The sequence below is a fragment of the Dermochelys coriacea genome, chromosome 6, assembly GCF_009764565.3.
Source record: "Dermochelys coriacea isolate rDerCor1 chromosome 6, rDerCor1.pri.v4, whole genome shotgun sequence".
NCBI classification, from domain to species: domain Eukaryota; kingdom Metazoa; phylum Chordata; order Testudines; family Dermochelyidae; genus Dermochelys; species Dermochelys coriacea.
Genome location: NC_050073.1, coordinates 36,078,936 through 36,093,069, shown reverse-complemented (window position 1 = coordinate 36,093,069; position 14,134 = coordinate 36,078,936). Strand labels below are relative to the sequence as shown.

Sequence of the window (14,134 nt, the reverse complement as noted above, 5' to 3'; positions counted from 1 at the left end):
CTGAATGTTAAATGTTTTGTTTTTTTGCATAATACAATTCACAAAGATGTATTGATATTTTCATTAATGTTCATTTTCCTCAGACGTGAAATAGTTACAATTTTTTTTTTTAAATATCAAAGTTCTAAATATCAGAAAGAGGCAAATATTGTATTAATGTACTTTACAAAATATAATGTTCAAATAGAACAATATACTTACATTTTTGCCTGTTTAAAAAAAAATGAAATTTAAGTATTCTATGACTTGGTTGTAATACTATCCTATTTGGTATTTGCCAGAATAGCTGATAATAGTCTCTGCAATTAAATTGCTTATAGCCATATATTTAGATATTTAACTTAAACAATTTCTTCAGATTTTTTTCATCCTACATTTAGCTTAAATAAAGTCACTAGTTTAATTTTTCTCTCTGATCTATAACTGATCTATACTATTCTTACTGCTGATCTATAACTCATCAACCCTATTTAAGGGACAGTGTTCATACCATAAGAACATACCATCATTTTCGGGTGGCTAAACAATGAAGAAAAGCTAAGGCATCTGATACTTACAGAAGCTGTTCACTGTAAGTATACTCCAATGCTATGAATATTTCTATTAGATAGCAAGAAAAAAGAAGATTCAATAACCACCATATAGTTATGAAGGTATTAAAGTTTTGACTTTCCATTGCTGTCATTTTGGAGGTTGGGCTTAGGTAAGTATCATTTCATGGGCAGGTTCAAAAAACTTTAAAAAAAAAAAAAAAAAAAAAAAAGTTTTAGAGAGCTCTATGAAGCATAAGTGTTTGTGGATGTGGCCTGCATGGAATAGTAATTATACCATTACATATTGAGCTATTGCAATCCTATCTCCTGCAAGGGTGTACAGATAGAAGGGAAGAGAGTCTCCCTCCTTATGCTCCTATACTAGAGCTGGGGATAAGCAAGTTTCTCCAAACCTATCCTCACATCGGCACAGAAAAAACACTGCACCACAGGGGATGGTGGAGCATGCAAATCATACTTGAGTGAGGAAAGCAGCTCTAGGAAGGATTGTGCCTATACTCAGAACTTTGTGTACTTTACATAAAGTGGCACCTACTGACACCAAGTATTTCATTAATTTATATGAGAATATTTGATTTTGGGCGCTGAATCTCTATCATATCGTGTATTTGTGAGTATTTATACCTTTGGCAACAATGTTATATGTCGCTTCAATGCATCCACTTCCATTACTTTGTTCGGTCTGTACTTTATCAATGTCTGAAGAGCAGCCTACAATATTTTTTACTTCAATGTCATCGTCTTGTCCAGGACCAGAAACACTATCATTTTGGATTGTAGATAGTGTATAATCATTTTCTTTCGGACTAGTCTGTCATAAAATGGGAGATATAGTTAATTTATTAATTAGAGATAAAATATATTCAGGTTACTTATTAAAGTTTCAGATTAGATTTAACAGGAAGGACCTGATTCACTTTTTTTACTACACCGCTGTACATCAGGAATCATTCTTTTGAATTAAATTAAGTTTCTTTGCTTACATACAAGAGTGTATTGGGCCCACAAGCTATATTCAGCAGGCAAGTTATTTGACTACTACGCTTTTCAGATAGACAACTTGCATGATGTAAATATTAGAAGAATTTTCAAAGGAAGAAGTGTGAATAAAATTTGAAGACTTGGTCACTAAAGAAGATAGAGCTTCATCGGATGATCCCAAATGACCTGTCCAATAATAAGCGAGGGCAGAAAAAGACGACCGAAGAGAGCAGGCAATTGCTAATTACACACACGCTTTTTTTTCACAAACTATTTGCTTTCTTGTAAGTCTCCTTTTGTCCCTGAAAAAGTGATAGACATTTCTATTTACTTTTTTCTATAGGCTAGAGCCACAACTCCATTGACTTTTTCCATCTTGGGGTCTGATATCTTGTTTTTCCTCCATATGGATTTGTTTGATGTCTCCTCTCCTTCTTCGCACATTGCCTGCCTGTCTCTCCCTCTATTACTCCAGTCTGTTGCATCTTTTCCTCCCATTCCCAGTATAGCCAAATTCAAACATTCAGAAATCCTAAGTCAGGCTCCAAAGTCATGAAAAAGGCTTTAAAATCACAACTTGGGGGTGGGGAGAACAGCATTGCATTCTTTTTATTTGCCTCTTGGTTTGGAGACATACACTTATGTCTAATTTTTAAGCTTTTCTCATCAACCATGAGAGTGAGAAATACTTTCTTTTTAATGAAAGGGGAGGTTACTTCCACTGTGCAGTAACTGGAGTTCTTGGAGATGTGTGTCCGGGTGGGTGTTCCACTTCAGGTGTGCTCAGACCCCATGTGCCTTTAATCAGAGATTTTTGGTAGTAATGCCATTCAGCCTGCACCTGTGCCCCACTCCAAGGCTACATAAGGCTGCATGGGTGAACAGCCCTCAATTCCTTTTCTACTTCATAGTCACCAGAGACAACTCCAAAGCAGAGGAAAAGGAGGGCAGGCAGTGGGGCACCATAAGAGGGACACATCTCAAAAAAACTCCAGTTACTGCATAAGGTGAGTAACCTCCTCTTCTTCAAGTAGTATACCTATGGGAGCTCCACTTCAGTTGACCTACTGAACAGAACCCTCAGCTGAAGTGGAGGCTCCAGAGCCCAGTCCAAGACTGTGTTTCCAACAGCAGCCTCTGATCTAGAAGACTTGATCACTGCCTAACGTTTGGAAAAGATATGTATAGAGCATGGACGATGGGTATCATAGGCTAGAGAGGCTGTGCCTCCCCGAACAGCCAGGCGTGGCTCTGCCCACACTCTGCCCCTAGACCCTCACCCCTCCTACTTCCTGCTCCATGCAGCTGGAATCCAGTTTCCCTGTGGGGTGGACTTGGACAGCTTGGACTGCGCCACCCGGCCTCCCATTGTGCTGGGGCTGGGGGGGCTATGGTTGCGCCACCCGCCCTCCCCGTGCTCGAGGGAGGTAGCCTGGGGCAGGGGTCCGGCAGCTATGGTGGGGGGGGCTCTGGTGTGGGGCATGGAAGGGAAGGGGCCTTGGATGGAAAGTGCAGGGCTGGGAGCTAGCCTCCCCCACCCAGTGGTTCACATGCTACCTGTGGTGTGAAGTTCAAGTGGTGCCTTAGAAATGTCCAGAATATAAACACTCTTGAGTAAAGCCATAGATATAGACAGAGATATCATGGAATGGGCCAGCACCCCAGGAAGAGTCTGTATGTCTGCAGATTTATAGCACAATATAATGCAATCAGAAATCTACCTGTAGAGTCTCTGGGTGGAAATTGATGAACGTTTAGACCTATCTGCAATGGACACAACAGTCTGGGTAATTTCTACGTCATTTAGTTTTTCCAAATAAAAAGTTAAAGCTCTCCTAACATTCTTCTCTAGACTGGGTGGCTCTGGGAAAATAAATGGATAACTTGGTTGATGTAAAACTTGCACAACACCTTTGGGTGAAAATTTAGGGTGCGGACATAATGAAACTTTGTTCTTGAAAAATATTGTAAATGGATGCTCCACAATCAGAGCCTCTCTTTCCCACCTTTCAAGCAGAGGTGCTACCCGCCAGAAATGCCATCTTCTAAGATCAATTAATGAGGAAAAAAGTAGCCATTGGCTCAAAAAGAGGGACCCATAAAACATCTAAGTACTAAATTCAAATCCCAAATCAGAATAAGTCCCTTAACTTGGGGGAAAAAATTCCGCTAGTCCTCTGAGAAGCCTCACAGTTGTGGGATGAGCAAAAACTGAGAATCTCTCAACCGGGAATGAAAAGCTGTTTTAGCTGCCAGGTGGACCCTGATAGAGCTCATAGATAATCCTGTCTTTTCAGCTCTAGGAGGTAATCTAGAACAACTGAGAGGGAAGAGTGAGCAGATGAAATATATGTCTGGATATCCCAGAGGCTGAACCTTTTCCACCTGCAGAGGTAAGTATATCTTGTGGAATCTTTTCTGCTGTTCATAACAGCTGTTCTTCCTTGTCAGAACAAGTACACTCTATTCCCATGAGCCATCAAGGAGTCAAGTTTTAAGACACAGAATCTTCAGGTTGGGGTGAAGAATCCAATTGGATCTTGGGAAAGATGATAAGGAATGGATGGAAGGCTAATTGCCTGACAAATGGCTAAGTGAATCATGTAAGGATACCATGTATGTCCTGGGCCACACTGGAACTATAATAGGATCCTGGGTTTGTCCTGCTTGATTTTATTTATCATTTTCAGAAACGGGGGTTGGAGGAAGTACATATAACAGGCCTCTTGTCCATGGAACAAGGAATGTCTAGTAAAGAGAGAGGGCCTAAGACCCCCTTAAGCAAAAGTGTTTGCATTTCAAGTTGTTGGTAACAGTATCAAAGAAGTCTATTTCTGGTACTCCTTAAGTCAGAAAGATTCACTGAGAATCTAAGAATCCAAATCCAAAACGTAGTCCTGGGATAAATGCCTGCTGAGATTGTTGGCTATTCTGTTTTGTATCCTTGGGAGGTAAGGTAAGGTATCTGCCGAGATAAGGTTGAAATTGGCTATGCACCAGTTCCAGAGCTTTTTTGCTTTGGCGCACACGGAAGAAGAGCTGACTCTTCCTTGTCAGCTGATACAGGACATGCATGTTCTGTTTTCCATCCGGAACCTTTTATGGACCTATTTCTGATTAAAGGCAAAAGGATACAGACATTCCTGACTGCCCACAACCCAAGTAGGTTGGTGTATAGTCCGTGTCTTTTGGGCAGACCACTTGCCCTGAGTTGTGTGGGTCCCCAAATGCACCCTCCACCCATCAGAGATGCATGTGTCTTGGTGACAGAAGGGAGGAGGTAGAACAAATGGAATCCCTTCACAGACATTGTCCTGGTCTTTCCACTGGTTGAGAGAATCTTGTACTTGAGGAGAGACTGACATGACACTAACTTGGTCAGAGTGTGTGTGTTTTTTGTTTGTTTGTTTGGAGTATAAACAGTCCCTGAGCTAGCTCTGGAAACATCGAAGGCAGAACCTGTCATGTTGCATCACAAAGGTGCAAGCTGCCATGTGTCCGAGCAGTTAAAGACAATTTCTTATAGATGTCTGTGGACTGATTTGAATCTCTGAGTGAGATTTGTTATCAAGAATTTGTTGGAGGGAAGATAAGCCCTGGCTGATATCACATCTAAGGAGGCTCCTATGAACTCTATTCTTTGTACCAGGCTTAAAGTGGATTTCTCAATATTGAGCTGCAAACCTAGCTTGTGGAACAGGAACCTTGACATCTTTGTGGTGGTGAAAACCTCATCGATCCTTGAGTAGCCAGTCATCAAGGTACAGGAAAATAATAATTGCCAAACATTAAAGGTAAGCTGCAACCGCTGCCAATATTCTTGAGAACACTCTTGGGTCAGACAAAAAGCCAAAGGGAAGTGATCCTGACTTATGAAAAACCACAGGAATCATTTCTGAAACAGGTGAATTGCAGTATGAAAGTAGGCATCCTGAAGGTCAAGAGCCCAAATCCAACCTCCTAGTTCCAACGATGGAATATAGCTGCAAGAGTCAACATCCTGAATATTTGATTTCACAAAATTGTTTAGGAGTCTTAAATCTAAGGTCAGTCTCCATCCCATGTTCATCTTTGGGGCCAGAAAGCAACTGGAGTAAAAGCCCCTCCCTCTGTGCTGAACTGGAACTGATTCTATGGCTCCTATGCACAGCAGGTTGTCAGTTTCCTGCCTTAAGAGGTACTCATGAGAGAGGTCCCTGGAGAAAGGGGGATGGGTAGCAGGCAGTGAAGTAAAATGGATGTAGTACCCCAATCTGATAACCTACAGCACCCATTTGTCTGAAGTAATTCTCTCCCATGCAGATTCAAAGTGAGAGAGACGGTTGCCATATTGTGGAGGTGGGTGGAATGGTGTAGATGCAACTCCATTTTGTGGAGTTCTTTTGGGCCCTCGACCAGCTCATCAAACCCAATGCTTAAATGATGATAGGAGCTCAGTAATGGATTCAGAAGATGTAGATGCTCTCTTCCTCTGAATTCTTTATTTCTTCCTGGGCAATTCATAAGTCTCTGGAATCCTGAGAATGGAACGTGGCAAGATCTTTATGCCATTTGGGATCTGCTAAACTTTCATTTGCTTGTAGGCATGCAAATCCCAAGGAATCTCAATGTATCCTTAAAGGTGTGCAACCATTCATCAGTGGCTTCAGCGAACGGTTTGAGACCATCAAAGGGAAAGTGCTCAGATGTCCTTTGGAAATTCAGCCAGCTGGAACTGGACTGAGTAGCAGTGTAGGCCATGTCAAATGAAGCCTGCAAAGATGTTCTAGCTAATAGTTGGCTCTCATAGATAATAGCCTGAAACAGCTCTCGCTGTTTAGCCAGCTCAGTAAAGGTGATAAATTTGGCATAATTTGAGTGATTGTGCTTGCCCTGGACAGCTTGGTAATTTGTGATCCTAAAACTGAAGAGTCAAGTAGGTCTTGCTGCCAAATAGATCGACATTTTTGATCCGTATTGTAGGGCACGGCTTTCATGTGGTATTGTCTGTCATATTCATTGTCTCCACAACCAGGGAGTTTGGTGTTGGATGGGTAAATAAAAATCTGTAGTCCTTAGCTGGGATGTAATATCACAGGGGTATGCCAGATGGATTTGGCGGGACCCAACAGGGCCTCACTGATAGGCAGGGCAACTCGGGTAGAGGGAGTCCAGTGAAGGATATTCAGGAGCTTATGCTGCAACTTGGACCTCTTCCAAGGGATCTTAGGGAATTTGCAATGCATTTCATTAACTCCTGGAAGTGTTTGAAGTAATCAGCTGTAGAAGATGAAGAAATATTTATTTGCAGAGTAGCACCTTTATCTGCCCTGCCTCTCCGTCCTCAAAGGACTCTGGTGCCTGAGGTAGTGGAGGAGGAGAAAGTGGGGACTACAAAGTGAGAAAAGAGAGTAGAGGCATGGGAAATTTGTTATCAATATGCAGCCCAAGGATCCCAGTATGGTTCCCAAACATGGTTACTAGAGGCAATGTGAAAGACATTGGTACTCAAACCAGGCTGGGGGGGCACAGGCTTGTCTTTGACGGAACTTCCCCTTTTCTCTAAAGTGTTAGGAGGGAATTCCCCTATCTGATGAGTAGGGGAATCTTGGCCTGAGTATGGATCCCATATGGACTAACCTGCTAGTTACCCAAACACACACACTTACTTAACTACTGGTCTGGACTTCCCCTAGCTTGCTTTGGCCATCGGGAATTAAAGCACCATATGAAGCCTGGAGAGGTCGGCATACTCTGCAGCAAGAGTTACCTTTAAGGGGAAAGGTCCACCCCATAAAAATGGGAAGAGATGAAACCACATGCCTGAGTCAGCTGACCCAGCTCAGCCCAGGTATTTAATTGCTGTGGCAGACATACACTCAAACACCGATTTTAGACACATTTCCATCATCTTCCCCTCTTCTTGCTCTAGCTTGGGTTTTGGTCACCATTATTCCAGTTTGTAAGACTCAAATGCATAGACTGTGGTAACTGTGTTGTTAGGTTTCAGAGTGGTAGCCGTGTTAGTCTGTATCGGCAAAAACAATGAAGAGTCTTTGTGGCACCTTGGAGACCAACAAATTTATTTGGACATAAGCTTTCGTGGGCTAAAACCCACTTCATCAGATGCATAGAGTGAAAATACAGTAAGCAGAATATATATATTCTAGCACATGAAAAGATGGGAGTTGCTTTACCAAATGGGGGGTGCTAATGAGCCAATTCAATTAAAGTGGAAATGGCCTATTCTGAACAGGTGGGGTGAATACCAAGGGAGGGAAAATTACTTTGTTAGTCTTTTATTCCACCCTAAAGTGAAATGGAGGTTATCTACCTGCAACTAGAGTTCTTCAAGAAGGGCCATATGTATTGATCAAGGGAAAGCCAGGATAGAACTATAAAAAGGCTGTTGATGGTTTGCCATGTTTTCATAAATACCTTGAAAAACATGAAAAGTTTATGATCTTACCCAAATTATTTCCCTTCCTCATTTGTATGTATAATATCTCATATTATAATTGATTTGTTATTGCAAATTTACTGCAAAGTTGCTGTTACTGATTTGGTTTTTTTTTTTTTAGAAACCATTGAATATTTGATTAAAAATACATATAAAGAAGTACCACTTAAAAACAAATATTGAGGGTAGGTCAGTATTTAAACTGATTAATCTTGATAAAGTTTCATAATTTCAATTTATAGGGGGTTACACTAGACTGTTATAATTTAATATATAATAATTTATAAATGATTTTTTTAATGTACACGAATACAATCTAAAAAATGCAAATGGTATATTTGGTAATAGTTTAGGTACTAGGGACAAGGTTTTGTAATAGAAATATAATTCAGCCAGTGTAAATGCAAAATACATTAGTGCAGTGGTCCTCAACCAAGAGTCTGGTTGGGCCCAGGGCCCTATGTCCTGCCATCCAGTGCTGAGGCCTAAGCAACTTAGCTTCGCAGGGTCCTCTGTGGCATGGGGCTCGGGCAATTGCCCTGCTTGCTACCTCCTAATGCTGGCCCTGGCTTTTATATACAGAAAAATAGTTGTTGTGGCATAGGTGGGCCATGGAATTTTATCGCATGTTGGGAGGCCTCAGAAGAAAAAAGGTTGAGACCCCTGGTATTATTGCAGGGGCAGTTCTACCAATTTTGCCACCCCAAGCAGTCGCCGCCAAATTGCTGCCGCCGCAACAGCACCAGAGCTGCTGCCAAATTGCCACCATGGCGGGAAGAGTGGCAGAGCGGCCATCGAGTTGCTGCCCCATTCTGAATGCCGCCCCAAGCACCTACTTGGAAAGCTGGTGCCTGGAGCTGGCCCTGATGCTAAGGAAACATCTGGATACTTATATGTAAGCACTGGTTGACAAAAGCATAAGTCTGGAACTATATCTAAGTGCTAAGGTTAAATTAAAAAACAAACAAAACAAAAGCCTCCGTTTGGCCTGTGTGGTTTAGGCCCAAAAGAGATGGATACCCAGCCTTCTAAAATGCAGAAGTCAAATGGAGTTTCTACTAAATCTACCTTTAAATATTTTTTGACACAGATTGCAGTGTCCAGGAAAGAAAATAATAATTACTTTTTCATACATTTTTGCAAAATTTTCATGGGTTTTAGGAATTATTTGAAATGTCTGACTATTTCAAAACCCTTTTAATATACTAACAATTAATTTATTAAACTTACTCTTTTGTCCAAGTTCTTAGTTGCTTTCTCCTCATGCTCATTCTGAAGATTAAGGAACTTTTCTTCATTTCTTTTGCCTTCTCCCTTTGCAGCTCATTATCTCTTTCAAGGGTCTGCAATAAAATTAATTATCCAAAAATAATCATATCACATTAATGAATTTTGATGTGTTTTATGTTGCTTGGACCTTTGCTTCTAACATGCTGAAGTGCCATACAGATCAGTGATAATGTGCTCACTCAACAATAATTTTCATAAATTAACAGAAAGGTGCTTATAGTTTAGCTAACAGGAAACAGGGGGAGGTTATGAAAAAGAAATGGCTATAAAAGGGTATAAAAACCACTTGCCATTATTCAGTTTCACTGCATAAGTTTAATGTGCTGAAAAAGTAATATGAAGTGTAGAGCTGAGAAATGTAGCACAATCAAATCCCAGTGTACTTAAAGAAAAAGCTACAGTATAACCAAAGAAAATATTTTTGTCTTTTATTATCACAGCATATACTCAAACTTGCTTAATAATCTTTTCTATAATTTGCATGGTTTAATTTAAAATTGTAAACATGTCGGTTGTATGTCAAATATTTAGTGTATGTCTGATTGCCCTTTAATTTATTTTTATTGGTTTACTGAAATTGAATAAAAGTGCTTTAAAAATAATAGAAATATGCTATTAAGTTTTTTTTTATGCTGTCATAATTGTGCTTCTAATGTTTCTGGGCTTACTCAGTGTCAACTTTACTGTCATATTGATAAATTAAAAGCAAGCTCATGTAAATCAACAGTAACAGTTCACACATCTCTCTAGTACTGCTGGAATTTTATCCTATCATTTTATAACAAAGTGCAGAAGATAAAAGACTTACAGTATCTATTATCTTCTATAAAGATGATACAAACACATTTTCAAATGTAAATACAGTTTCAATGCATGTAACTACATGATCAACTGTATTTATAAGATTTTGCTGTGATTCTTTGAAACCACTTTGTAAAAGTCAGATATAAAACGTTCTTCAAAGGAATTCTTTTCTACTTCACTTTATAACTACAAAAACATTACTTTTTGATTTACTTAATAATCTTAACATGCCTATACTCACTATCTAGTTAATGTAGCCACACTATAAAATATTGGAGAATGAATATATATATAGCATTTAAAAACCTACAGTAGCTCATTCCTACATGTATGGAGAAGCTTATTTCATGATCTGTGTGTTGTGGGGGAGGGGAATATACTAACTCCCACCTAATTAAATAAGAAAAGATAGCAGTATATTGTGCTGAATAATAATGATATAATACAATCTTATATTTATAGAAGACCTTTCATCCCATAGCACTATACAAACTATAAGCCTGATCCACATCCACTTAATTTGATAAAGGTTTCCATTGACTTCAATAGGTGATGGGTCAGACCCTATATACCTTGGGATCATATCATCAACAGCTGACATCCACCCCAAGGAGGTTATATCACAAAATATCTTAGGACAAAGTGAAAAAAAAATATAAATTTGAAACTGTGAAAGGATTTTTTTTGGTGGGCAGTGTAGCGAAGCCCCATTGTCATGGCACCTCCTGCTGGTCGTCCTGGGAATTAGCTCATTTCCAGCCTTGGAGTGCCCTCTGATGGTTGGGGTTCTGCCCCCAGCAGTACCCCCTTACTCCAGGTTTCCCCTCCCAGGAGAACTTCCACCCTCTAGGCCCACCTTGCCTCAGTGGCTACTGCCAGTCATCATCTAGCCCCCTTTCCCTGGGGCAGACTGCAGTCTGTAATGGCTACTCATCATTGGCAAGGGGTTAGGACCAGCTGCCTCTGCCTATTCCCAGGCTGCATCGCTCTAGCCCTAGTACCTTTGTAGGCCTTCTCCAAGGCCTGCAGCCTAGGAGTTTACCAGGCTGGAGCTCCCCTTACCCTTCCCTAACAATGCTCTGCTTCAGGTACCTTCCTCTCAGGCAACTAGCCCTTCCCACTCCAGGGCTAGAGTGTGACTCCCCAGCTCCCGGCCCCCAGCTCTCTTATCAGGCCAGCTGGGCCCTGATGGAGCTGGCCACATCTGTGGTCAGCTACTCCCTCAGGTGCTCTCACTCCTTTTCCCAGCCGCAGCCCGCTCCAGGACTGCTTTTAACCCCCTGTTCTGCTGGAGTGGGGCAGCTTCCCCACTACAGGCAGGATGTATGGTAAATATTCTTATTGGAATTTGGCTAGGACACTGGCATTTTGAAGCATTTAGGTTTTCCTTGGAAGCTTCCATTCCTTCTGCAAACAAGGCCTTACCCTGCTTAACATATGAGATCATTTCTGAGGTGGCTGCCAAATACTGGCATCCTTCAGTTCTGTAATGGACTTATCTTGCTAACACAGCAGTACTAATGTACTGCAAAACACACTACCTGAAGTAGCTTATTGCAATTAAATATAAAGTCTGCAGGACATCAAAAAAATTAATCAACCTCTGAAGTTGAGGGAACCAATCAAAGCTGCCTACTCATGTTGTTAAACCCTGAAGTCTTGTGTTTCAATAGGAAGCCTAAATATCACAACTGTAAGTATATTTTTTTCTTCCTTATCTGAGAAACACACAGCATCAACATCTTGATGTAATTATTATCTAGTTAAAAGAAATGTTCTAGCATAGTGGCTCTCAGTCTTTCCAGACTATTGTTACCTCTTTCAGGAATCTGATTTGTCTTGCATACCCCAAGTTTCACCTCACTTAAAAACTATTTGCTTACAAAATCAGACATAAGAATGAGTGTCACAGCACACTTACTGAAAAACTGCTTACTTTCTTCTTTATCATATAATTATAAAATAAATCAATTGGAATATAAATATTGTACTGACATTTCAGTGTACAGTATATAGAGCAGTATAAACAAGTCATTGTCTGTATGAAATTTTAATTTGTACCAATTTGAATTTGACTTTGCTAGTACTTTTTTTTGTAGCCTGTTGTAAAATTAGCCAAATATCTAGATGAGTTGTAGAGCATACCCCTGGAAGACCTCTGATTGAGAACCACTATTCTAGCATGCAGTCTTAGAAAAAGTCTTGTGGATGTAAAGAGTGTGAGGTACAAAATAAAGTCACCTCAGTCAGTTATTGAAGACTTAAATAAACTTTGAATATATTAAATATCTTTCCTATTGTGTCTATTGCTGCCCACTGAATGGACATTTGAATTCTCTGTATTTGTATTCTGCTGTTTACAGAGAAATCATACCTTACAGCAGGAAATACACTGACATGCTTTCAAAAGTTGCATGAAACAGTTATTTTGCCTTACAGTAATTGTGATTCTTTGAGATGTGTTGTTCACATATATGGTATTCTTGGTGAACATGCACTTTAGTTTAGATTCTTCAGGCCAGTAGTGTCTATTGGGGCTGCATCTGCACCCCGAATGTCCTTGTGCCTCTCATCCAAGGGCATAAAGGATGGGGCGACCCAACCTCAGTCCTTTTGCCAATACTGAATCTAGGTGTTATAATGACAGGTTTCAGAGTAGCAGCCGTGTTAGTCTGTATTTGCAAAAGAAAGGAGTACTTGTGGCACCTTAGAGACTAACAAATTCATTTGAGCATAAGATTTCATGAGCTAACCCTAAGCTTATGCTCAAATAAATTTTAGTCTCTAAGGTGCCACAAGTACTCCTTTTCTTTTAGGCGTTATAAGACTCCATAGTAGCAGGGAAAGAGGGCAAATAATGGAATATATATGGACAACACTGCTCATAGACCACAGTTACTGTAAGGTAAGTAACCACTACTTCTTCTTCAAGTACTTGTCCATATATTTTTCCATTCCTGGTGACCTGCAAGCAGTGACCTAGATCACAGGAAGGGGCTGCTTAGACTCTACCTAAACAGTAACTGTAAGACAGCTCTGCCAAAATGAGCATTGGATATTGACATATCTACTATACAGAAGTGCTGGGTAAATATATGGACTGAACCCATGTTGCTTCCATACAAATTTTCCAAGATTTGAAAACTTCTCAAAGAAGCTGCAGAAGCTGCTTGAACCATTGTGGAAAGACGCCTTTAATCCTCAATGGTGGCTCTAAACTACCTATCTCATAGCATAACTTATTACAGTAAAAATCCAGTTAGGTAGTCTCTTCACAGATATAGCCTGCCCCTTTACCTTGTACTTGGTTAAGATAGAAGTCAGAAACTTGGCAAAAACTTTTGGTGAGGCTTCAAAGTCACCCTGTCCTTGAAATACAGTGTATGGAGATCAAACAATGAGTGCTTGTATCTCTCCCACCCCTCGAGCAGATGGTATCGCTATGAGGATGGCTGTTTTGATAGATAGGTGGAAAATGGAATGTGTTGTGAGGAGCTCAAAATGTGGACCCATTAACCCAGTCAGCACTAGGTTGAGGTCTCAGGAAGGGGGAGGGCTCCCTCATTGGAAGATTGCACCCACATAATGCCTTTCAGGATTCTAGCTACTGTAAGGTGTCAGAATATTGAATGATTTGGAATAGAAGGCTGGTGAATTGAAATGGCTGTCAGTGTACCCTTAAAGAGATCACAGACAGTCTTGAATTCTTCCAGGACAAGAGGTAGTCTAGTATAGCAGGTATCTGAGTATCAGTTGGAGATAATTGATGTTGCTGAGCGCAGATAATAAATCTCTTCCATTTGGCGGAGTGTGTTTGCCTTTCTACTGTAGTTAAGTATAGTCTCGACCCATAAAGAGATGCTCCCTTCCACTGCTGTTGACCAGCCAGCATCCATGCAGTGAGGTTCAGAAAGGTTGGATCAAGATGGAAGATTTGCCCCTCTGTCTGGGAGATTACATCTGGCTGGAGAGGTAGTTGGACTGGAGGTTAATTGGAGAGATTCATCAAGTCTGAGACTGACCTGCCTTAGCAAGACCAATGCCAGTATGATCATCGGGCTGATTC

At 40.5% G+C, this 14,134-nt stretch overlaps 1 protein-coding gene across 1 annotated transcript in view; it reads right to left on the bottom strand.

Annotated features, from left to right (window-relative positions):
- The window catches only part of CCDC73 (coiled-coil domain containing 73), a 146,030-nt gene that overhangs the window by 25,899 nt on the left and 105,997 nt on the right, over positions 1 to 14,134 (bottom strand). The window contains 5 exon segments of the mRNA XM_043516829.1: positions 1,179 to 1,365; positions 5,182 to 5,275; positions 9,205 to 9,233; positions 9,235 to 9,275; positions 9,278 to 9,317. Coding sequence (XP_043372764.1) covers positions 1,179 to 1,365; positions 5,182 to 5,275; positions 9,205 to 9,233; positions 9,235 to 9,275; positions 9,278 to 9,317 — 391 coding nt within the window.